This window comes from Mycteria americana, chromosome 3 (genome assembly GCF_035582795.1).
Source record: "Mycteria americana isolate JAX WOST 10 ecotype Jacksonville Zoo and Gardens chromosome 3, USCA_MyAme_1.0, whole genome shotgun sequence".
NCBI classification, from domain to species: domain Eukaryota; kingdom Metazoa; phylum Chordata; class Aves; order Ciconiiformes; family Ciconiidae; genus Mycteria; species Mycteria americana.
Window position 1 is genome coordinate 51,195,547 of NC_134367.1, and position 26,171 is coordinate 51,221,717.

Consider the following 26,171-nt stretch of genomic DNA (forward strand, 5'->3'; position numbering starts at 1 on the left):
GAATGGAGGAGCCAGGGGCACTCACTGTGCAGGGGCTGTGATTTTGGCAGCTCCCAGCTCTGGGGCTGTGGCACCCACCATGCACAGGAATGTCCTACCTCCATCTCTTTTCTTCCCTGTGGAAGCAGCAGCTCCATCTTGGAGGAAAATGGGACAGACCTATGGCAGCAGACCTATTGCACAGGCCAGCAGGTGGACTTCAGTGGGCCCAGCAACACAATGGGTATATATTTGAGGTGACACCAAATAGTCCGTTAGACAGTCAGGAAACATTAAAGAAGGCCAGAGCTGTAAACAAGGTTATTGGCTAAGTATTTGTTGGAGGTATTGGACAAGTAGGAGTTATATAAGGGACCAGCACATGAGAGACTGGAATAAACCCATGGAAGCTTTAAAAAGCTGATAGTGCCACCCTGAAATGGTAGGGATGGCATGGGCATACTCATGCATACACATGAGGAGATGACAGTGCTAGCTGGGAGCGTGCAGGAGTCTGGTGCAGCCTCAAAGGGTGCTTGTCAAGACAGGAGCTGCGGGGGAGAAGTAGGAAAGAGCAAATCAAGGTCACGGGAGAGGTGGTAAAACAGCAAAACATGTAAGCCTCTACCGTGTGATAAGGGGCCAGGCAGGTTGGGTTAGGGACAGAGGTGGCAAACAAGCCATTTGACTCAATGCAGAAAACAAAAAGATGGTGAATATGTTTCTGCCTGCTCCTTTTAGTAGTGGAAGCATCCCCATTTTTAAGCCTGTCTTTAAGAGTTAGAGTAGTAGAATTGTTTTTTTTTTCCCCGTAATAGCAATGCACAGAGTTGAAAACAAAGGTGTAGTCTGATAAACCCTAGGACCTGAAGTAAACTGCTGGGAATAGTTAGCAGTGGATTCTTGTAGGTTCAGAAACCTGGCCGGGGATCTACCCGCAACTGCTCCCCCTGAAAGACGGTAGTGAAGGGAACTGGGAAGACAGGGGCGTTTTTCAGCACATTTCATCTTATTGTGACAGAAAGGAGAAAACTCAGAATGGGACTTCTAAAATCCCAAGGCAAGTTGGGAAGATAAATTGTAGTGGGTTGCCTCCCATTGCCTGAAAAGGTCTGTGTGCTCTGAACTTTCTTACGAGTTTGAGTAGACAGTTTCCTGGTTTCAGACGTGATATACGTTACTGGAATCCCTCCGGGTGACAGAGGGTTGCAGTGGGCAGTGGAAAACACAGGCACGCTGCTGTGATTTAGAAATAACTTTCTGCCTGCGTTGGGAGCAAGTTGAGAGGTGTTTGAGTTACGTCCCATTTGTCACTGAGAGTGTGGCATCCCCCGTGGTCATAACGCCTTCTTCTGTAAAGAAGAATGGAAATCCTGGAAAAGGAGGGCTACCTCATTTGGACTATATCAGCCTATTACTCTGCGAAATGTCTTTTAAAGTAAAACTTTGAATAAAGGCCTCAAAAAAAGGTGGCAGGAGTGGAGGGAGAAGTACTGTACCTGGTATTAGACCCAAAGCCAATGGTGATATCGTGACCTTAGTCCCTGACCTTCAGCTGGGCTGTTGGGAATTATAACGAATGCTCCTCACCACCAGCCGGGTTTTGCTTTTGTCCTGCTTATAACTGCCACTATCCCACCTTTTATTGCAGCCATTCATCATCGGCAGAAAGACTGGGAGATGATATTAAGGTTGTAGAAGATGTCGTTTGTATCAAAGCTTCCCCTCCTTTCTTTTCACTCTCTCCTTGCCCGCTCTCCTGCGTATACTCTGTTCCTATTGGTTTTGCCCCCCTCTCCAGACCAGTCATCCCTTCACCCAGCTCATAAATGATTGCTTTAATAATATTACGGCCCCTCCATTTTCATGCGTGAATGGCCCAAGTGGCATGTCGCTCGTAACCAAAGCAGGGAGAGATTTCTATTTTCACCCTTTAAAAGGCCACAGAAAATACAGAGAATAGGATCCCGCCTGCCTTGCACCGATCCCAGACAAGCATTTATTGCTGCGGAGTAGCGTGCAGACACAGCTCATTTGAGGGAAGGCTGTACCAACCAGACCTGGCCATTGTTTTTCCTTCTCCGCATTTATTCAAAGTGCAGAACTGTTTATATACCACAAAGATGGGAATTAAAGAAAAAGTACGTGTAGAATTTACCAGCTGTTCTAGTCTTATTGTTACCTTCTATATCGATCAAATCCGTTGCATCTTAATTGGATATTGACTGTTGTGAGGCAAATAAGGCAAGCTGTCAGAGAGGGGAGGGATGGGGCACAAGGTTTATCTTAATGGTATGTTGATCATGACTAGTCTATAAAAGCCAGTGGGAGAGGAGTTCATTAAACCAGCCTGCAATTGCTTTAAAAAAAATATGCTCTGAGTCAAGATGATTAATCATATATGTGACACTGCAATCAGAGAAAATCCACATTGTTGCTCTGGTATTTACAACACCGAAGCTTGAAATAAGCAGATGCATTGAAACAAATTCATTAGGGACAGTGATTTGTTTGGTCTGTGAGCCTTAGCTAACCGTAACCAACATTTGAGGATATTTTTTTTTTTCCTTGGTGTTCTGTTTTGTTTTTCTGCCTCCCTGCTTCTCTGGCAGGCTGACTGGAAACGTGTGCTTGCCTTGCACAGGAGTCTCTCATCTGTGCTGGGGAACCCTTGTAGAAATGGCAGCAGTGAGAAGGGATACTTGAGCTACCTGACAGTGAACCACACAGAATACTTAGGAAAACGCTTTTATCTCATAAATTATAATAAGCAGGGAATGCGAAGAGAGAGGGAGAGCTTACCCGCTACGCTGGTGTGAGCTACCAATTACAAAAATGGAATCTGCTGGGAAGTCTGTAGTATATTTTCATTTCTTTCTTAGCCATATTTTAGGCTGCGTACTGAATATGTTGTAATAACTGTCAAGCACGGTCCATTAGTGTCTCTGGATCAGGCCTGTCGTGAATCAGAAGGGAGATTAGTAGGATAGTCTCACTTTTATAAAGGTCCCATGCAGCTGTGACTTGTCGAAGAAATTCAAACGGGCAATAAACAAAGTTTATTTCAAATTATCTCAATGTTATGTGTTTGTTATCATATTTATTCTTTGACAATTCGGAACTGGTTATTAAAAATTTATGATATGGGTAAAGGTTTGTGCAGTTTGAAAAATTAGCCTTTGAGGCAGCCACCTGAACACTTCTCATATATCACCATGCCGTGAACTGCCAGGGAAAGGGGAGTGCAGTCCCATGGAAGCCCGTAGAGCTGCAGAAACTGCCGGGTTATTAGCCACTAGGGGAAGGAAAAAGGTGCATAAGTCTGGAATGAAATGGGAAAATGAGGTTTAAGGGGGAGTTGTCATTTGAGAGCATAAGGTAGTTCCCTGCTTGAGCAACTGGATTGAGGCTGGACCACCTTTGCTTGCTTGTGGGCCCGAGTCATTTAACATCTCAATCCTTCTACTCCTCTTCCTATAAAAGTTAGAAGAGTGGTCCAGGGCAGTAGACACCGCTATTTTTCCTTCAGCTGCTCTTTCTGGATGTATTGTGGAACTGAAGGCGATCATCAGTTTTTCCCAAGTATTTTATGACTGTGGTAGGAGGGGCTCTAAATGTACAGCATTGCAAGCTATATAAAAAGAAAATCCTGATTTTGCCTGGAAGGATGAGAAGTCCAGCAGGAAATAGGGTTATTCTATAAAGTATATGAAACAAAACTGGGGGGAGGGGGGAGAAAGATGTATTGAATCCAGAAAGCTGAATCCTTCTTTTTCTTGGTATAAGTTTTGAGTGACTTTTAAATGCAGTAGGATGGAAGTTATGACTTTAGCAGGCACTAGGGTAGTACTGTTATTAGTATTTCCTTTTTATTCACTTATAATATTACTTACATTATAGTAGAGTTTGCAGCTTGCATTTTAAATATAAGCTGTGGATAATTTTATACTGTGAAATTCCGAGTGAAAAATTTAATACATAAAGGTGGACCATTCTGAGCCATAGCCCTTGGAAGACAAGCATTATTCAAAAAAAGAAAAGATCCATAAATAACTGCTTATCAGATTTTCAGGCACATTTGTTTGGACTTTTTGGTGTGCTTCAGTTATGCAAGAAAATGAACGTGACATTCCTCAGTTGCTTTGACAAGGATAATTTCAGAAACACTGCCCTATCATTCCACAGATTGGCACCTTCTCCTTCTTTGTTGTAATGCATTTTTCTGGGGCAGCTTTTCGCAGCAGAACTGCCTGTTTCCCAGGAGTTTTTACACCTGTTCAGAAAGAGACAATGAGGAGGTGTGGGTTGGGTTTGGTTAGAATAGCAGGTTCGACTTGGTGACTATTTATTTTTAAAGTCAGGGAGTATTTTTTCTGTCAGCACAATGGAGAAGATTGCAGGATATTCTGAATGATGTATTTGCTCCGGCTTTAATCACACTAGCCAGATCACTGGCTCCCAAAGGCATTTCCACACCAAACCTTCTCCTAAACATGTGGGCTAGACATGCTTTTCTAATCCAGTCTGCCATTAGTGGTGTTGCGTTCAGATTTTGTATTCACTTTTGAAATAGCAACTAAAATTTGAACAAAGGTTAGAGTTTGGGTCTAGGTTCATCACTGTCTCTAATGGACATATCACAGTAAACATAAGCAGCTCTTACCAAGAGATACGCCAACAATAGGGGCCCTTGTCTTGCCGAGGATGCCTGCAGGGAATTGAACCTCAGGCTCTACTTGGGGACTGCATCTTTGCAGGAACATCTTTGCTCCTTCTCAGTGACCATATAACTTCACTCTCTGTGAAAGGGACTCTGCAGCTGTGGAGTCCGTACTGTAATATATAGGAGCCAGGAGCAGCTGAGTGCCAGGGAGAGATCTCAAGGAAGGCTGTGGATAGATCCCAGGCAACAAAATGGCACAAACCTGTCTCCAGCGGTATGCCCTCTGCTCAGGACCTGGGAAGAGCCGCACACGCAGTCCCAAGGTTTTGCTTGTCGCGCTGATATTGTTCCACTAGTTTCTATCCACTGGTGACTTCTTCTAGTGTAGACAAGATCTCAATTCCTAACTTAAGTAATGGGTGGACATGTCCGCATGTGTTTGTACGTGTGTTCATGTGTGCGTTGGGGTGGCGTGTGTGGGGAAAGAGGAGCAGAAGCAGCAAAAGAAGTCAGCAAAAGCCTTTCTGGTTTTCCTTTGCATACTTAATAAAGAAGTTATAAGGGGGCATATTCCCAGTTTCTTTTTAACTTTGTAGATCACCTTCAGTAGACAGATTGTCTTGTGGACCACTTCCCCTCCCCTTGGCGATCAAATAACATTCCTGTGGTGACTACAGCAGTTGCTTACATGGAAAAATAACATTAGGAAAGTATTTAATGTATTTTTAGCTGTCTTTAAATGCATTTTAGCAGCTGGAAACAAGGGGAGTTAGTAGCACATGACCTGCAAGCTCTCCATAGACCACCACCAAGTGTGCAGAGAGCCACTACTGGCAGAGAGAGCCCAGGCTGGGAAACTTTGGGTAGGGTGGTCACCTCTAACAGGAGGTCAGGCAAAAGGGCTAACCTCGATTTTAGTGGGATGTAAATGGTAATGATGTGATAAACAACCAGCGCAATTTTAGGTCCTTTATTTTCACTGATCTGAGTTTTGGGAAATTTTATGAAACATTGTTTTGACGTGTTCCAAAATACCTGGGACTCTTTTGAAAAGCTTGAGAAGATTTGAGAGGCTTGGAGTGGCAAAATATTACAACTACAGAGATTAGTGAATGGAGTGCAGCTGAGAGAGGCAACAAGCTAATAAATACTGCTTATTCCCTCATGCCGCAGATCAGGAAAATCCTGAAATCCTTGTGAATCCTCTTGTCAAACATTAGTGGGAGCTTTCCCTAAAGGAAAACTTTCCCCGAGCCGAGGGCTTACCCACTCCTATAACTGCACGGTTGCTGAACCAGGGACGTCCTCCCCGGACCGTTGTCCCTGGCCCTGCTCCGCTCCCAGCGTGGAGCTGTGACCTGGCACCCTGACGTCGGGCTCCCCCGCTGCCCCAGCCCACAGCAAGTATGTTCATATTTCTGGGAAGAATATACTCAACAGATGGAAGTTTAGTACTATTTTTACCGTTGCTGGTGCAGTGAATGTAGAGAGCATGATAATTGATTATCTGGGACAACAGAAATGCACAGGAACTAGAATTTCAAGGATTAGGGTCTCCCCGAGGATTTCCTTCGAGGTTCAGTGACGGGGGGGTGGAAGAACGGAGGGGCGCGGGGAGGAATTCCTCGCCCCGCCAGCGGGAGAGGTAACCTTTGTGGTGGAAACGGAAACACGGCTTTCTGTTCCCGTCTGCAGCCAGCCTCCGGAGACAATAGTATTAAGGGTGATGTGAGCTTTCTCTGTTCATTGCCACTGGAAGGGAGCCTCAAAGCAGTTATGTGCACTTCTATAGCAACGCTGTTCAACTTCTCGCAGCTTTTTTTTGTCCTACCAGAGACGTTCAACTAATGCCTGCGTTTAACGTGTCTAGGGGTAACGGTCCCATGTTTCATCTGTTTTAAAGGACATTTATGGAAATTAGGTGGCAATTTTATCCTGAGTAAGCAGGCTAATATTCTGTCACTCTGTATTACTCAAGTGGCCGTCGGTCTTAGAAAATAGATGTTAGGTGTTTTCAGTTAAGTGGCATTAAACTTTTGTGGAGCGAGCAGTAGGATTTCATTGCAAATGCATTGTCCCTTTTTAGTGGAAGCTTTGCATTAACGAGTTCCATCTTAATAAATTATTCTGTTGAACCTGCCTTGTGACTTATACTGTCGTAAGATCCTGCCCTAAATACTAAAAAGTAAGCACAGATTTCCTCTCTCAAGGCTAAAGCTGCATAAAAAGACTTACACTGAAGCTTAGAATCCCACTGAAGCTTGATCCCCTATCTGGATCAAGATAATTTTTCTCTGAGAATAAGGAGAAACAAATATCCATACGCTTCGGAGAGGGGGAAATTCTGCTGTACATTATTCTTCGTCTGTCTTGTTAAAAAAAGGAATCTTGACTTAATATATAGTCTGTTTCCAAACTATTGGCATCTTTCACAAATATAGGCTGGCTGGCTTATGAACAGATAGCACAGTTTGTGTAGCCAAAGATAGTTGTCATCATGCACTTATTAATGAGTACACATATCTCTGAACATCAAATGCTGTGCTATTTTCAGAGAGGTCCTTTCATATCCTGTTTTTTGTTCTTTTTTAAATTTTTTTTCCTTACCCTCCTACCATTTTCTTTCAAAGCTCAGTGGTAGAAAGCAGAGAGGAAAGGGACCTGGGAAAGGAGATGTTCTCATCTGTCCAGCTTCCCCGCGTCAGGATCTACTCTGTGCATGTCATTCCTGACAGATGTTTGCCTGCTCTGCTCTTAAAAAACTCCAGTGATGGGACTTTGACAGTCTCCTTAGGCGATCTGCTCCAGCGCTTTGCTGCACCTATCATTAAGAAGGGTTTCCTGATATCTAACCTGCAATTAAAGGCCTCTATTTCCCGCGCAACCCGTCATCAGGCTGACCTTACAGTCAAGCCAGCTCCACCAAGTCGACTGCAGTTTCCTCACTAGATCTTCCTTGCCAACGCTGCTCCTTGGGTAACGTGTTCTCTTCTGCCAGGAGTAGCCGGGGCGGTGCGAGTGCCGCCGCTTTTGTCGAGCGTCCAGCCCGGTGTCCCACGGGCCGGCGATGGGCAGGTTTCCCTCTCGGATCCCATGCAGCTGACGGGAAGGTGGCTGCCTGCCAGTAGACACTATTGAATTAGGAGATTCAGTAAATCCCAGGAGAGGCGCTGCCACAGTGAAGTTGCAGCAGTTTTGCGCTGATAAAACTAGCAGTGCTCACCGTGGTCCCAGGCCTCAGAACAGGAGCTGAAGCCTTTTTTGTCCTGGAACAAAATGTGCTGTGAGAGCAGTCGTACCATATATTGCATATATGCAATCAATCGCATCTAGCACTTTGGACATACATTTTTTGATGAGAGCATTTCTGTAACGATTTTAGCAGTTTAAAAGCCTTTTAAAAAATCAGAGAGGTCACAGTTTTGGCTTGGTTTTTTTTCCAGTTGCTTCCTTTAAAATATTAGCAGGCGAAATACATCCCGTGGCAGCCAGGCCTGATGGAGAAGCTGTAGATGCTAGCCTGCTGTGAGTGAGGTCAAAGTGCTGGGGAGCTGAGGCAGTTGCTTACTGGTGTGCAGCAGTGATTGAGAGTGAGTCAGTGTAGATACAGGCATATCGCAATATTACCATGGCAAGATAAACTCTGAGCCACTTTTTTAATACACTTAGAACAGTGCTGAACATTGTCAGAGTGTTTCCTTCTGCAAATTATTTACAACTGGAAGATGGTAGTAATGAATTCATGTAAAGCAGCTGGGGAAATAGGCCTGACTGCCGAGAATAGGTATTTTTTGCAATGGAAACCAGCTAGCTAAGCTAGGTTTACTTTTGCTGCTTGAGTAAATGATAGCAGCATGTAGCTAAACTGGTTTTGAGACTAGGAATTTTTGGTGACATCCAAAATTAAACAACATAAGGTTTGGATCAGTAGGAGGAGGGGGCGTGTTGCTGTCAGCAGGGGTGAATAACCTTTGTGTAACTGGCAGTTTTGGTAAGCGGGTCAAGGTCGGTGGGGTTTGTCTCTATATTTTAACACATGCACTTCAAACACCCTGATATCCATTTCATTTTACAAGGTGTGTGCGTGCACCGAGATAATGCACCAGCGGGTCACTGGCAGGTTACAATGTGCCAGCCGTCACGTGCACAATATCTAGAATAGTGCCAAGATACAATTTCAGGGGCCTGGGGGCACCGATAGCATTCAGAGCCCTGCATAACACCTGTGGCCCACGTAATGTCTCGCTAGCTCTTTGTCACTGAGCATCCCCTTGGCAATCCCGAGCTAACAGGTCCGTTTCTATTTGTGCAAGGCATTTTTTAAGGCATTTTCCCCCCAGTTGTCTTCTAGATGACCTGGAGGAGCTTCAGCAAGTTGCCCATGTTCCTTCACTCAGGGAGCAAAAAGGAGAAGAAAGGACAACGTTAGTTTTCAAAATGAGAATTGGGTTTTTTTCTACAAAGCACCGTCAAATTTGGACTTTATATTCCATGCAGCATGGGAGGTAGATTTATTGCATGAGAGAGGTTTCAGTTTCAAACTAAGAAGAATACATTTAAACCTTTGTCAATATAAAAGTGATTTCAGGTACTCAGGAATGCTCTGCCTCTTCCTTGTGGTTTGAAGGAAAAATTTTAAATATTTTCCACCCTGCAGCTATTGAGGGCAGTGAAAGAAAATACCTATAAGCTGCTAGGAAACGTGCAGAATAAACTCATTTCCCACTTCCCGCTTCTTGTAATAATCATCAGTTGTAGGTAGTACTCCAAACATACTTTGGGATAAACTTTGCACTTTTAAAAACGGTATTTTCCGTCGGGCAGAGTTTGTTCACACCCCATGGCAGAGAAGCAGAGGCCCAGGTCGAAGCCTGCTGGACTCAACGGGCTTTCGACGAGGTGCAACCCCTGCACGTTCTCCTAAGAATCCCCGGTGCTGTTCACTCGCGGCTCCCCTTTCCCACCCCATCTCCCCGGAGAGAGGCAGAAGCCTATTTGAAGGCAAACAAGCCGTAGAGCCTACAAGGTGTAAATATCTTTCATAAATGCCAACGCTGAAAAAGCCTGGGCGCCGGGAGTGTGACACACGACGACAGGCAGTTCACGCCACGCGAGGGGGGAGCGATACGCCAGCGCTGCCGCAGCCGCCGAGATGCGCGTGCGTTGTGCCCGGGCATCCCTGGACCCCCCCATCCCAGGGGACACAGACGGGGCAGTTGGAGGGCTGGGGAGCAGGACTACCTGCTCCTCGCCCCATCGCCTCCGCCCGCTCCCCTCGCCCCCCACCTTCACCCTCCTCCTCTCCCCGGCTTCTTCGGGCAGGGGCTGATTTAAATAGGTTGGCAGGGAGCCAGGAGCTCATCATTTTAATGCAGTGTAAAATGGAATGTGCATAATTATATGCAAGCCATATGTGAGGGAGACAGCTCAGCTGTGAATTTCGGAAGGCTGCGAGAGGGAGAGAGCGAACAGTCAGGGATCAGATGAGATGGAGCGGAACGGAGTGCAAGTGTCACCCAAATGAACAGTGTAATGAGTGTATTGCTGACACTCCTCCTTTCGCCTGCTTCTCCCTTTTGCTTTAACTTGAAAGCAGAAAACGCTGTAGATGAGAAGGGAAAAATACTATATGCAAGCAGGATTGCTAATGGGCTCTGGTAATGTCTCCATTTAAACTTCAGCTTTCTTAATTAACAGCGTAGTTCCAAATACCCGGTAACTTTTAATGCATCTTTGTCATTAAATATTTTGACCGCATTTGACTGAAGGATCATTGTTCTCGCTAGATGATTGCTCCTTTCAAAGCTTCACTTAAACATGGAGGGGGAATCCATTTATCTCTAATAGTATTACATGTAAATTATGAGTATGAAAACTTACTTATTTTTTTTTGGCCTTGCTGTTAAACTGAAAATACAAGTACATTATCTAGGGATTGCTTAAGCATGTCAAAAAGTTTAAACGAGTACGTATGTAATGTAATCCTGAAAAATGCAATGGAGTAAATTGAAACCCTGAGTTACTCACAGTTTCCAGCTCAAATATTTTGTTTTGGGTTTGTCTTTTGTTGTTCTAATTATTTGCAATGCAATGAATTTGCATGTTCAACCTAAGCTATGTAAGAAAACAGCATCCCAAGTTCTCATATCTAAAAGGTGTACTGCGTATTTAAACAAACTTTTTAATAATGTTGTATTTTGGGATTCCCGTCTGTTTTAATGATCTGAGCTGTTATGCTTTTAGCTATTTTTTTTTTCTTCCATTATTTGTAAGTCCCTAAATAGGCCATTATATTTCCCTTCAGGCTAGAGATGAAGATGGACATGCTGAAAATTTTCCCCAGCAGCACTATGCTAAGGAAACTCCAAGACTTGCCTTCAAGAATAACTGCGAACTACTTGTAAGAATAACATACTTACAACAAGTCTAGATTGTTACTTTAGCACAGTGAAAACCGTTTTTTTTTGAAAGGCTTTTGTTCATTATGACATACATTATGAAATATGATAGTTTTTTTTCCTGTTTAGCGTTCTAATGCTAGTTCTGCTATCCGTGAACAATTTAAGATCTCAGATTGCTTGAAAAATCTCTTATATTTGATGACAGCACGTGAATGGCCTTGTCGTACTACCTTGTCTCGCATGGTAAATCAGGGACAGCCATGCAGGGAGCAGTTGGTGATGCACGAAAAGCCCCCCCCCCTCTGAGGCACCCCAAAACTCACTCTCCCATCCACCTTTTAGCTCTGCCTTGTTTTCGGGTGGCGGCGCCGCATTTCGTTCTGCTGACACGCAGTACTCCCTTTAGAGCTCGCCTATTCCTCCCCTTCCTCACTGCATGCAGGCGGGAGCATCCTCTCCTCTCCACTCCTCTCCTCTCCTCTCCACTCCTCTCCTCTCCTCTGCTGTGGGGAAAGAGCGAAAGCCAGGAAAGCACATACAGGGAGCCTGGAGTGTTTACAAGCCGTACGAGAGATGATATCAGCTGTGAAAGGATCTCTGTTCCAAAGCAGGGTTAATTCGCTGTTCATTTTAGCATTTGCAGCTAGGCAAGATTAAAAGCAAGCAGGAATGCCTATTATATTTCTATTAAATGAATCTGTTGGGACCTAATGTTCTTGATTAGCTTGCAAAAATGAGTGCTCCACGATGAGTTTTTCTGTTTGCCTAAAGTAAACAGAGAATGAATTGTAATACATTTAAGAGAGATTCACGCATGGCTTTCGAAAAGGGAGTTTTAGATGAATTGGTAGATCTCTCCCTTGCATTCGCCTTTCTTCTTGGCCGCACTTAAATAAAATGTATCGTTTGGCTAAATGGAAATATTTGTGGAGAGTCAGAACACAGGGTTATATTTTGAAACAACAACACCTTTTTCTCATTATAAGTATCGAAGAGGGGGGCGGCGGTGGAGGAGCAAGCTGCGTTTCCTCTGCATTAAAACCCATGCCTGTCTCCCCTGTAGAGGACGCAGGGTCAAACGCTAATCTTGGCGTCCCAGGTGCGGCATCCAGCGAAGTCGAGCTGACGAGCCGACGTCACCCAGTGCCAAAGCCAGCCCCCAGATTCAGACAGTGGATCAGAGAAGCCCAGACTGGAGGGCAGCAGCCCAGAGATGGTGGCCACTCCCGGCACGGGCCAGAGCGCAGAGCATCTTGGCCTCACCTGCACTAGTGGGCTCACAGGGTCACCTCCCCCCCCAAGCATCCCCTCTGCTGAGCCAGCCCCCAGTTAGGTAATGGCAATGCTTTTTAGAGCCACAGGTGTCACTCGGAAAGGTCAGTGCGTTCCCAGTATAATTCTCCCCAGCAAAAAGTGACGTGACCCATAAGACCTGATCTTGCTTCCTCTTAAACCCCTTGCAAAGTTGCTGTTGGTTTCAGGGACAGCAGGGTTAGGTCCTAAGGGGAGGAAACTAGACAAACACAAAAAGCAATTCCCTGGTGCAGTCACAATTCTTGTGCCAAATAAGTGAAACTGTTTCTTCAAGGCCATGCTTAATTACTGTGCCTCTGGTCAAATCAGGCCTGATGAACCATTACAGCGCACAAAGATGCCCCTGAAGTCAATAGGGCTTCTTGGTGTTGGAGGAGTTCAGGACTAGAGTTGGGAGACAACACGATATAAAATGTCATGTATTATTTCGCTTGAAAATCTGCTTTATTTTTAGTGCAAGCAATCAATGAACCAACGAACCCCCTTTGTGCTATTAAAATCAAGCATTCTTTTAATGCCCAGTTAATTATTTCTCTATTAATATGCATTTAACTTTTTGCTTTATTATATCACTTCTGTACCTGGCAAAAGCTCAAGTCATTCAAGTTAGTCTTTCATGTGCTTTTTTGGACAAGTTTCAGTTCTTGTTTAAGGAAGTAATAAAAGCAATTTGTCATAGTTTTATTTTTCCTCTGCTATTGGAAACAAAATTGGCAGGGATGTAATCTGTACTCAATTTGTATGTGAAAAAAAAGTAGACAAATAATGAATATGTACCTCTGCTATCTTTAAAGATGTATTTTAGGAACTTGCAGTGAAAATATGATGCTGGGCCTAGGCTTTGGTGGGGAGGGAACTAGCGTTATTATTTGTCAAAGATGCTACGTGTTTCACAGAGAAGTAGTGGTTTTCCTTCTATATTTTTACTTTTTGGGAAACAATGCTATATTTAAATGTGCTCGAGAGTAAAGCGAATTTCACAGGAACTGGCCATTAAGACAGTATCTTTCTCCTAAAGGCTAGTCAGTATTCCTACATTTGTGCTAGGAATTGTCTCCTTGGGAGGGGAGAGGGGGAAAAAAGCATGAAATAAAGCAGCAGGGACAGCTGCTTCCTCTTAAAAAATACTTTCCCAACGGTAAAAACTTACCCAGAGTGTAACAGTGCAAGTCAGATGCTGGCTAAGTGAAAAGCTGAGATTTTTTAAATGAAAGAGAAACTGAAACTTGTTTATGCTTTTGAGAATCGGGAAATCCTTGGAGTTTTCTCAGTGCAGTTGAGAGTAAGTACTGTAATAGCCTGTCAGGTGAAATTGGAGGCTTCGGCTCAAAAGCGGTTTCTTTGCTTTAGGGTTCAGCTGCCATTTTCCAGCAAGGTTTGTTCCGGCAAGCGCAGGCTCCTCTGTTTGGGAAATGCTGGTGCTGGGAGGTGCTGCCAGGCGGGACCCAGGGGCTGGGGTGCTGCTGCTGGGTCTGCGTGCCAGGGCTCTCCTGCAAGAGCCACGCTACACCGGCTGAATCTTAACATCCCGGGTCACAGGCACGCATGGCGAGCTTTAACTCCTCAGTACTTGGAGAGATTTGAAAGCATAGTAACATAGAGTATTACAAATGGTATGCTTTCTTCATTGCTTACTCCTCAGAAGAGAGATATTTTGGTTAGTGAGGTACAACTCAGCTATTTGGTTTTTTTTTTTTTTTGAGACAGCGAGCTTGATAGGAAGTAGGAGGAAGAAGGAGGTATAATTTAGGCAGAAGAAACCCCTGAGTGCTTACGGTAGTTCCGCGTGTGAAGAAAAGCAGTGACAGTTAAAGATTTGGGTTGGTGTAGAAAGCCATTATGCAGTTACGGGATTAGGTTAGGGTATTCATTTCCCACATTAAATCCAGATATGTTGTTGTGTGTTATGCTGTTTGAAAACAAAGTGATTAAGATGCTCTAGTCAATGAGGACAACAAATTTTCCTTGTGAACTTTTCAGTATTTTTGAGAATCATGTTTTCTTAAGTTTAGCTAGTCATGATAAATACTGGGAACTACATAAAACAAATGTATTTTTAAAGAGCCAGGCCAGCGTGCTGTCTTGGCCAGCCGTCTACTCTTCTCCCATAGGCTTTTCTTTCAGGCATATCTCTTTGTTTCCACAAGGAAAAGGCAGAATTTAGTCCTCTGGAAGCTGATTGTCAAGGAGCACTACAGTCTGACTAATAGTGGATGTGGGGAGAGAGGTGGGATTAACTGCAGAGAAAGGGTAGGCTAGAGTGAAAAGGCCAGTGAAAAGCTCACAGCCTCCGCTCTAGCCGGCTGAAATTCCTGAGCCATTGCCTAGAGAAAGGAAAAATCCATCTGGCACCTACCCAGGTTAGTCAGGGTAGGAAGAGCCATGCTTGGATGCCTTTTAACAAAAGTGGGAAAGAAAACCCAACAGTTCGTCCTTCCCTGCCCCCCCCAGTTACCCAGAATATCGAGTCAAGGTTTCAGATTGGTGTGCTGCTATATGAGCAAAGGAGGGTTTGATGGGTTAAAGAAATTAAACGCCAGGTTGCTTTCCAGTTCATTTGTTTATGGAGATGATCTGAGTACCACCCACTGCTATGGGATTATATGTAAAGCAAACAAATAACCAAACAAAACATAAACACCCTGAAAAAAAATTCATTTCCAGTCCCACACCCAGCTGTGATCCACGGTTTTCCTGCAGTAAAATTATGATCTTTTTCTCTTTGAAATCAAATAGCCTGCTCCTAGTAGTTCTGCTCTGGGAGGATAAATTCTTGACTCCGCTATGCAATGAATTATAAGGTAGTCCTGGTGCTTGGAAGCTGTTACGTAAAAGACAGAAAATAAAACATGCTTGTTATTGGATTTAATGCAAACTCACCTACGGCCAGTTATCTTTAATCACTAACAAAAAGAGGCAGAGAAAGCTCTGAAAACACATCTACAACTGAAACATGAAATGCAAAACGTTCTCTTACAAGCAAAAGGCCTTTGGGGAGGCTACGGCATGGCTGAGAGAAGCCAGAGCTACAGCTAATGCTTTGCTTGAAGTCGTGTCGCTTTGCTCTGCTCTTCCAGCACTAGAGGCAGGGTCAGGGAGCGTGGCACACGTGGGGTATCCGGACAGGGCAGCAAGGATGCAGGCAGGTTAGCGGCTGCGTTATAGTACTGGAATGTGGGAAAGACTGCATGCCTACAAGACGTGATTTTAAAAAGCACTGAGAATATTTGCGATCAGGTGAGGCCAGTATGTTTTGTAGTCGTAGTCAAGTTAAATATAAATATGCATATTGGTATCCTTTGGAGGCTGAGAGAGTTTTGCTTTTAGAAACTGAGGTTTGGATTTTTTTTTTAAGGTACCTGACCTGTTTCCTGTGCCTCAGTGTCAAGCAAAACCGCTCCCTGGTAGTGCTTCAGCATTAAAAGGAAATACCCATCAGTTCATTTATAACCACAGTGCCCTCAAAGGAGGACTGAATTTGGGGAAGATAGCTTTGCTCATCCCCTCTCTTGCCTTTCCCCCCCTTTTTGTCTCCCATGCTGCTTCCTTATTCCTAGCAGAGAGGAGAGAGAAAGCAAAGGCTCTTCCCTGCTGTAGCTCTCCCTGGCTCTTCCTTCACCCTGCTAGGTGCAAACTGGCAGAGGGAGGGGAGGAGCGCTTCCTTCATCCTGGCCCAGGCTTTGGGACGCACAGAGCTTTCGGCCAGAAAGCTGGAGCGGGACTGCCGCCCAGCAGCTCTGAGGGATGCAGGGCCACGTCTAGCCCTTAAGGTGTACCGACCTTGGGGTCAGGAGGCAATTTTGCCACCCTGGAGAGGCAGGAGGGGAGAAGGGGACGAGACCTGTGACACTGTGCGGAGCTCCAGGTTGTAGAGCTACTGGTACCAAGCCTGCTGAGAGTTAAAACCTCCACAGCAATGCCTGCTACTCAACGTTTGCTGTGTCTCACCACTGGTGCTATTTTTTGGTGGTTTACCGATGGATTTCATCAGTTTCTTGCTCGGTTTGCCACCACAGTCTGAGAGCAACCGATACGGCTCCATCAGCTGCACCATGGTGTACGCAGTGATTTGAGCAAATGGCCGTGCAAACCCCATAACAGCCGTCGGAGAGCCCGCCGTTGGTTTCAGGGACTTTGGATCAGGCACAGAGAGCTGTCAGAATGGCAGTTATGGCTCTGGAACAAAAATACTGAGAAAAGCAATTGTAGCAGTGAATTGATACTGATGTTCTTAAAACCTCAGTAATCTTGGCCACATGAAATTCAACCTTTCTTGTGACTGAAATAACAGTGAGGCTTAGGTCATATGGTAGACTAATCGCCTGTAATGTTTCATTTTCAAAAACTAAATTGTTCATGAGTTATAGCAGAATATTTTAAAACGAACCTCCCCGAAACCCCACCAAAAATCTTGCATTCTGTTTCTTTTCAAGCAGGGGTAACAAACCAGGCAAAATTGCCGTAAAGTTTTTCTTGTCTTTAATTGCTGCCAGGCTGAATGAACGGCTATGTGGTGTTCACCTTACGCACACTCCTAAAGACCGTTGAAGTCCGCGGGCGCTGGGCGAACGCACTGAAAAAAAGTCAGTGCTCAGCTCATGGGCAGATTTGCAGCCTGGGGGGGAAAGGGGAGCCCCAACACCCATCGCCGGAGCACGGGGCACGAGGGCAGGCTCCGGCTGACCCTCCCTGCCCGCTGCCTGCCTGTGCAGGTAGGCACCCACGGGGCACTGGCTGCCTCGGCAGCTGCGCCCTGATAGGCATCTCACCGGGATAACGCAGGACCAAATACAGACCTGCAGCCTGCCAGCTGCCCCGCGATATGCCGTCCCCAGGAAATGATAGGCTCTATGCCTGGCTACACAGATATATTTACTGTTTTAGAACAAATGCATCCACTGTCTTGCCCGGTGCACGGGCTGCATCCCTCTTGCCCTGCTTTTTAATTTTATGTTTTTCTACCCCGGAATAGAAGTGAAGGCAGTTGCTTGCATTAAGACAGCAAGGGCTGGACCTGGGAGGTTTGGGTCATGTTGCTGGCACCACGGCAGACCTTCTTGGGGACCTTGAGAGATTTCCTTGGTCTTTCAGGCCTTCTGTTCCCCTTCCCCTGTCCTGCACCACCATCCCGATAAAGAAATATGCTTTTTTGTTCTTGACTCACACGATCTTTAGGACTCCACAACCTCTGATCCAAAGCCCAGTGAAATGAATGGGATTCCTCCCGTTAACTTTAAGTGGGCTCTGAATGACACCCTGTATTCTGTAGACAAGAAAAGGCAAACAACTGCTTCAAGATGTCTTCCCCCTCTCTGACCAAAAATTGCTGTAGGCCAGCTAACAGCTAATTTGAAGTGTAGAAAACATGGTCTTTATTAATAATATTTAAGCTGAAGGCTGCAATCAGAGACCAGCTGTCGGAACTTAGAGAAAATACAACCCTGTCATAGCAAGTCTGAGATAGCAGGTCTACTGGAGATAAGACCCGAACCTCACTCCTTTTGCACTCAGGGTTAGCGAGGGACCATGACCTACAGCATTAAGGAGGGCGAGGGATTCCCCATGCCTCCCGCAGAGGTGGGCAGGGGAGTGCCATTAACCCTTGAGAGCAGCAAGGAAGGTAAGTCTCTGCCAGTTCCCAGCGCCACATAAAATACAAGGTATGAAGTCCCCGGGAGCATGGGGAGCGGGGGGAAGGAAGGGAAGGAGACGGGCATAAAAGGAGCAAAGCTCTCCAGTGCCAGGGATGTGGCTTCCCGCACAAGCAGGCTGGTACCTCCAGTAGCTCTACATAATCCCCGCCTAATTCGGACCGAATTAAGGGAGGTGATTCAGGGAGCTGAAGAGATGGAATAAAAGGTGTGACAGGGAGAGGGACGGGCGGCAGGGGAAGGTGGGCAATGGGAACGGGACAGATTTGGGAAAGACCACGGCTACCCATGGGGGGTGTTTGGCCTCCCAGAGCCGAGACCGAGTCGTATCCCCTTTCCCGCAGCACTCGCCTCGGGTACGCTAGAAATAGCAAGCAATTTCGCCCCAGTGTCTCTAGTTTAGTATTTTCCTTCATACCAATACAGGAGCATTATTTTAGGATGTGTCACTTGACACTTAGTGAGCACAAACTTGCCTTTCCAAAGAAGGAGGCATGTTTTCTAGTTTTTAACATCGCTGTTATTATTATTATTATTTCAAAAGAGAAGCAAAATGCGTTTGTTAAAAAGGATAATAATTAAAATCCCATTACAGCTCCAATTCTGTCATCTTCCTCCCCAGAACAAGCATTAAAATTTTTATTAATAAATGTGCAATTACTGGTGACCTCTGAATAATTTCTCCAACCTTAATTTCTCCTCACTGCAATACTGTGTTGTATTACTCTATTTTTACTCTTTGCTTTCCTCATTTGATGTGTTTACTGAAGTTATAATTTTCATATTAAACATGTTCTCGTTGAAAAATTGCTTTTTCAGAAATGGTTTTAAAAAAATAGCAATCTTTTTATTGACCGGGAATTTAAACAAGTAAAAAGTTAAGAAACTGTTAGCTGAAAATGCATTTTTAGCAGGCTACTTCTTAATAACAATTTCAATACATTTTAAAGTAAAAAAGCCTGAAAAAAATTGTCAGCCACCTCCCCACCCCCCCAAACCTCTATAAAACTGGAAAAAAAAAAGCAGGTTTGTATCCCTTGGAAAGAAAACGAGTTGTGAATCGTGGCTTTGCTTTATGAAACTGGCATTCATAACCAATTTAAATAAAATTCAGACAGTTTTTATAGAACGCTGAAGAATAAAGATATGCCTTGTTCCAAAGGAAGTGAAGTGCGGTGAAATAAAATTCATCGGATTTCCTTCCACGTAAATTGGAAATAAAATTTCCAAAGTCATCACCCAGAGCTATAAATATTTTCTTCCTGGGGTTTGTGCAGGAGATGCAGATGGCTCAGTAGGGCCCGTGGGGCACCCTGGCAGCTACCTGGGAGGAGCCGTCCCTCGCTCCTCATCTCGCCACGGCCGTACCTGCAGCACAGGGTCAGGCCATAAAGCTGGCTTTAGTCCCCTGGTGCTCGGGTCCTTTTGCACCTCTGAGCCCGGCTCTCACTCATGCAGGGTGTTAATGAGAATGGGTTTTGTCAGGTCTGAAAAGATGCCTACGTAGAGCAGTGTGACTTTCTGTAACGGTGCAGTTGGCTTATGCCTTCATCTTGCTGCACGCGTTGTCCTCCCCGTGAAAAAGGAAAAGAGCTTGAAGGCTTTGACCCCTTTAAGAGCCAACATACAGTGGTAAGAGAGTGGGATTTCGAAAATCAGGAGCCCATGCTCTTTTTATTTCTCAGAGTTCAGATCCAGCCCGCGGGAAGGAGGGTTGAGAAGAGCCTGGCCACCATTCAGCTGGACTGCAGGGAGGCTTGGGGGTGCTCTGGGATATTGAATGTGTGGCCCCCTCTCTTTGGGAATCCCTAGGACTGTGCAGGGCTTCCAGGAATGACGTCCCAAGAAGGCAGATTAATGCCACACAGTTATCTGAAGGCACACTGAAGGTCTGTCTGCAAGGAGCACGTATCTCAGTGCTCGCTGCTGTCTGTTGCAGGCACCTTTTTTACATCTCAGCAGTGATGTGTATTATATTGCTTTCGGGATGGGAAAAAAACCCCCCAAAATATAAATCCTGCATTTTATTATAGAAGTTAATACCAATAATTACTTAAAATCTAATGAATTTCAGTTCTCACTTAATTGCTTTTGAGTAGTTCACTTAACTTATTAAAAAGAAGCAAGGACATATTCATTTAATGAGCAGCAGCAGCCTTGGCCTAGCATCTGCCTACATTCTCTTTTCAATTAATCAATTATAGTCCAATGCTGTGTAATTACACATTAAGAAAGTTATTGGATATCGCAGCATGGCTGTCCCAGGGGGCTCATGAATACACTAATATAACACACCTGTAATGACCTGTTCTCAGATCTGCAAATTGCTCCCATTTCTCTCTCTCTCTCATTGCTAAATGAAGATGAGAGCAATTACCATTAACTTTTTGAGTCACATCTAGTCAATGAGAGAGAAAAAAGATCCCTACCAGCATTCATAATAAATCTGCCTGTTGGTACGGAGTATTTTAACTGCGCCAGGCATCAAGCTAGAAGGCAGTAAACACGCATCGGGATCGCACAGGGTTGCGGGGATCCCCGGGCCGGTCTGGCCTGAGCACACGCTTCACCTGTAGACGAGAGAAACAGGCAAGCAGGAAAACCTCGTCAGATCACATCCAGGCATAATCTGCCTGGCTTGGTTCGAATCAAGCCAAACTCTGGAACTGATCCCTATGCAGTGGCTCTAAGTCTTTGCATAGCAACTAAGCCGTGTTGCTGTTGTGTTGAGGTTTTTTCAAACGCTAGAAAGAACAAAATTTACTATGTAATGGCAGAAAGGCTTTGGTTGTGCGAGAGGATACAGTCCCCAATGCTCTCTTATTAATGCATAACAAATGAAACCAAGGAGAGACTCTTAATCTGCATAATGAAGTCTGACAGATTCTAAATTGGTGATTTAGTCAACTAAAGGGTCCAAAAATGTTCTGTGGAAGTGAGCTTTTGATGGCTCCATAAGTCAAATGGGGGATGATATCTGTCAACATTTTTATAAACGTTGTCTTGCACAGTGTGATTTCGATGTGCTGTTGTCTCTCTCTCTGGGAAGGCGTGTCTGTTTCCTTAGGTGAAGTTTTCTTGTTCATGCTTTCATTTGCAGACTGGGGTCTTTCAGGTGGCTGTACATGCAGATCAACATGCAGCAATATCTTGAGCACAGCTGTTCTTTACAAGCAGGGTCCATTTTGCTCATAGTAATCTCAATTATTTCCATGCTGTACACCTTGCACTAACCTAGCATTAACAACTTTGGTGAAACCTTCATCCTGCTGGAGGTTACTTCGCTTTTTAAGGACCATGCATGTCTCCTTGTGCTTGATATACCTCAGGATAAAACTCCTGTGGGATTCAGGTGGTCAAACGTTGCTCTCAGTTGCAATCACAGTGAGGCAATGGATGTTTCTGTCTGAGCTTCAGCTGGGTCCACGTTTCACTCTGGTTTTCACCTGTGCCACGCTTCTTCCCAGTTCCACAGCACCCTTTGGTTTAGGACACAGTTCGGTTCACATGCCTAGCTGTAGCATCTCAGTATTTGCCATCTGGGCTGGACTCGCTCTCTAGGTCCCGTTGATAGTTAACAGAGGAGGGCAAGCACTTCTAGAGTGTGATTTACTCAAAATAATTAGGTGCTGATTTAGGATTGGTTAAACCACCTTTAGATGTGCCTATATCTGTTCACTAACTAGATAACCACCTTCCATATGACACCTATGTTTTCAATAGCTATAGTCATCAGTTGAACTGCGTATTTCTGCATGTGTCTAACTTCAAGCTTGCACATAGAGCCATTCAGTTAAAGCAGAGGGACTGCTTGTACGCTTGAAGTTAGGTACCTGCTAACTTTGTGTTTAGATGTCTGGTCTCCAGCTTTGAAATGGGGATGCTGTTATTTAATTGCCTTTGCATGCAATTTGAGATTGAGATTAAAATTTTAGAAGTGCAAAGCGGTATCTATTATTTAATGTTGTGTTATACTCCAAATAGCTAACAACAGCACCCTTGGTATTTGCAGAGAAGTTCATTTATTATGAATTATTATCTGACACAATAGGAGAAAACAGGTTCCGAGGTTTACTTTTAGGTATTTAAAAACAATTTGACTGTCCAGGCAGTGCATAGTAACTGAAGCAAGCAGAGCGGTGAGTGTGGATCCCACAGTGATCAAAGTGTGCATGTGTACAATGTTCTTAAATTCTGCTCAATGCACAGCTTTGTTTATGCTCAGGACCAAAATTCAATTCTGTGCTTATTTTCTTTTTTTGATCAGTGCCTGAATGATCAATTAAAAATGTTTTAAACAGAAAGCAGCACAATTATAGTCTAGAGCTTTAATATACAATACAATATTTGATTGTACAGGCTAGTTAAATACTGGTCCTAAAATACCTGTCAGTTGGCTCTTAAGCTGTGTAGTTTTTGTGTGTTGATGGGGAGGAGGGTGGTATTTCAGTCAGCTGCAAAAAATTCGTTTCTAGCTGCAAAAATTTGTTTCTAGCTGTATTCTCCGCAAGAGGCTGTAACTCTTTGCATGTCACTTTCCTAATTGAGCAATAAACTCTGTATTGTACTAATACTTTTTATTATGAGGAATAAACATGCTTCTTCTAGACAGGCAGAGGAATAATTGACCACCTGTGGCCAGTCCTGAATGAACATTACTGCACATGCCACTGAAATTAATGTCTCCTTAGTCAAGATGGGAAACAGTCATTTTCTGAGAGATTTTTTTTGTGGTTAGGAAGCTAACACACCCGATGCATTTCCACTTTCTAACAACGTGGATTCCCGACTGCCAAGGGAGGAAGCGCTTGGTGCTCACTCGGTTACTGACCCTCTCTCTGTCTTTGGGATTCAAACAGCAGCTTCATTTGTTAAACACATTAAGTGAAGGGCCAGATTCTGGCTCGAGCCAGGGATGCCTTTACATCACTCTGGCAATAGAAAGAAGTCTCAAAAGGTGGTGTGCGTGTAATGTACTCCCGTGGCCCCTTTCTGCTGCCGGCGTGGTGCAAAGGAGTCTCAAAGTGGATGAGAATCTATCCCCAACATAGGTTTATGTAATGCCGGAAGATAGCGCTAGGACATTGTGCTGGGGTATTGTGTTACAGCTGGCCCGGCACCAAGTCATAAGGGCTGAAGGATGCTGGAAACTAAAATATTAAAGAGCTAAGAGATTGACTCGGTAGAGAGAAATGGTAAATGCTTCTCTTTTATCAGTTATTTTTCACTTTGTATTAATAAATCTCTGGGACCGTATCTCACATAAACTGCCAGATCCTCCAGGATCCAGTCTCTTCTTTAAATTGGAAGCAGGGAGTGCCATGAGAAGAGCACGCAGGTGAGAATCCCGGGTGCGCGCACACCCGCAGCGTGCGGTGCCCCTGCCAGAGCACGTGCCCGGGGAGGAACGGTGTCCTCGGCAGGTGCACGCACGCCCTTACAGGCACAGGGATTGTGCAGGGCCTGGAAAACGTGTCCAGTCTTATCCTCCGCGTATCCTGTTTCTTCCTTTCCGAGAGATTGCAGGGGGCTGTGTTGAGCAAGTGCTTTTCTGCCCAGTGGGTGTGCTCGGTGCATTGCCACAGGGCTCTGTGCTGTCATCCTTCTTAGTCACCACGCCGCGTTCATTTAATGAAGGGTTATAGCTGATGTGCTTGCACAGTGCGGCAGTCCAGCTTTAGGTCTCTTCTTCCTCCAGCCACAAACTAGGGCTGAAAGTCTCCCCAGTAGCAAGGCATGGCCAATGCCTAGATGAGCGCAAGCTGTCCGAAGTTCAAACCAGATTAGCTCAAGATCACTGCAGTCGGTGAAAGGAAGTAACCAGAGGGCCTGGCTGCTGACATAACCCCCACATAAACGAAGATATTTGCCCGCATTGGCTATCAAAATCCTTCCTTGGGGACCTCGCTGAAATCTCAGCTGCTCCCAGTCACCACACAGCAGCAGTGACAGAAGTGGTGGCTTCTTTCCATCCAGGAGCAGAGAGCTTTTCTCTCCAATGCCGCCCTGGTGAGATGTGTCCCTTTGGTGTCCCCGAGCTGCTGTGCCTCTGTGGCCGCCTCTGCGCTCAGCCAGGAGGAGGGGACCGACGGGGCTGCAGCAGCTGCTTGGGTGAGCTGCAGTACCTTGCTCGCGTACTTGGAAAGCAGGCTGTGCGTGCCTCCATCGAATTTACTATAATCCCACCCCTGTTTGCCTCCAGCTCAACTGAGTCAGTGTGAGTGCTGGGAGGAGCCATCATGTAGACAAGTTTGGCCCAGTTTCCCCCCCGTGCTGTTAGAAAAACCTGCTGAAAGCAAATCTGATTAACACAGCGGATAAAATAGCTCTGCTGTAAAACATTGAGGGTTGCCACTAGTGCAGGTACGTTGCGAGGAGAAGTGGAAATGGCTTTTCGAATTTTCGCGGACTGATGGGTGCTGCAGTTCATGGTCTGTGCTGGCTGGCTGCAGGTTCCTAGGTGCTGAGCTAGCAAAATCCTGCATGGCCTGGGGAATCTGCCTTTTATTTTCAGAGCCACTTTTTGAATGTCAGAGCGGCAGCACATCGATACCACAGTGCACTGCCACAGCAGGAGTGCCGTGGAGGTACCGCATCCCTGGTGTGCAAAGCCCTGGTCCTGCACCAGAATCCGTCCGGATGAATGCGGGTACCCGTGCCAGAGATACGAGCTGCAGGGGGACCTCCCAGTGCTCTTGAGGTTAGAAATCTGCAAAGAGGGCAAATCCAAAATAGCCTGGACCTTGTTGATCCTCCAGGAACTCCACGTAGCTCTGTCTTTGAAGAGGGATTTGGAGAGTGCCTGGATTGCGGCGCTCAGAGGGAATCAGAAGTGTTTAGATCTCACATTGTGTGTTTTCTCACTGCTGCTTGTTTCCTGGGTGGGATTTGCTCCTTTTCATAGCTGTAAACACAGCGCCCGGGTGAGCTCTGGGAGGAGCCTGACTCAGAGCAGGTCACCCTGAATTTAAGGCAAGTGCTTCATCTGAGTATTTTTACAGTGAAAAGCTAGAAATGGAAAAGATCTATTAGTTCCTCCAGCTGGTGCTTCGATTCTAAAGCATATCTGTAACGTGCTGTAGGCTGGGGAGGGGGGAAGAGAAAATCGCTCACTTTTCTGTAAATGGAGAAGCGGTATCACGATCTGGTCTGAGAGAAACCACTCGGCAATCTCGACAGTGTATGCTCCCTTTTAGACAAGCTCACTCTTCAGTGAAGGCGTTGGGGGCATTTTGAAGCTGCGCCTGGTGCCCCTGCCTGTAAGCATGACAGAGAAAGAAAGGGAGTGAGAGGAGAAGAGAGAGAAAAGGGCACAGTCTTTTGGTGAGGACAGGGAAGTGATTTCGGGTGTTTGTGACACCACGCAAACCTTGCATGGTTAGTATCTTCCTGAGCACAATATACCCTGGAGGGTGGAGGAACCGGTAGTGGGTAGAGATGGGGTGGAGGGAGCGAAAACTACCTGCAGATGTGGCATCTGAAAAAATCCAGAGACAATGCAACTATTTTTAGCGAAAGTGCAAACAGTGATAGATGCCACAGGGCTGCTGTCACTAAAATTTGGCTATAAGCAACATATTCATATTTAAACAAGTCAGCTTTGCACATTGAAATGAGCAAACACTGTCTCTCTGCTTGTTTGTTTGTTGTGCAGAAGCCATCAGCTTCGCTCCTTATCCCTTCACCGTGGTGGTGATGCGGAGTCATGATGATGGATCAGCTGTCTATCTAGCTTATCTGCAAGGCCACAAAACATTTATATCTTACACAGCATGATAGGCTGTTCTCGTGCAACAGTGGAAAATAGGAATTTGGGGCTGCCCTTGCAAAAGTGCCATCTCCTGCGCAACATTGCCATTCCGGTAAGCTCACTTGGCACAGTTTGTACAGCTAAGCACATCCACTGTGAAGCCTAATACGGGGATGCACATGAATAAAATCACACAAAATCAGGAGAGGAGCGAGCATCAGAGAAGCTTTTGAACGCAGGGGGCAAACCAGCAAGGATGGAGTTCCTGCAGTTTCTCTCCTGCTTAGAGGGGGCCTGTGTCACCTCTGGTAAAAGGCCTCCAGCTTGCACCAGCATTATACTTGGCCAATTATCTTATTTAGGTATCTCGTATATATTTAGGTCTTGAAAAGGTCAACAGCAGAGCACGGCTG

General features: G+C 45.3%; 1 protein-coding gene across 2 annotated transcripts in view; it reads left to right on the forward strand.

Annotated features, from left to right (window-relative positions):
- Positions 1-26,171, forward strand: part of SOBP (sine oculis binding protein homolog) — a 116,854-nt gene that overhangs the window by 53,573 nt on the left and 37,110 nt on the right. Inside the window, exon 5 of one of the 2 annotated variants that reach the window (XM_075498492.1) lies at positions 10,947-11,042. The exons of the other annotated variant lie outside the window; for it this stretch is intronic. Coding sequence (XP_075354607.1) covers positions 10,947-11,042 — 96 coding nt within the window. The remainder of the gene's footprint in view (positions 1-10,946; positions 11,043-26,171) is intronic. 2 annotated transcript variants of the gene reach the window in all.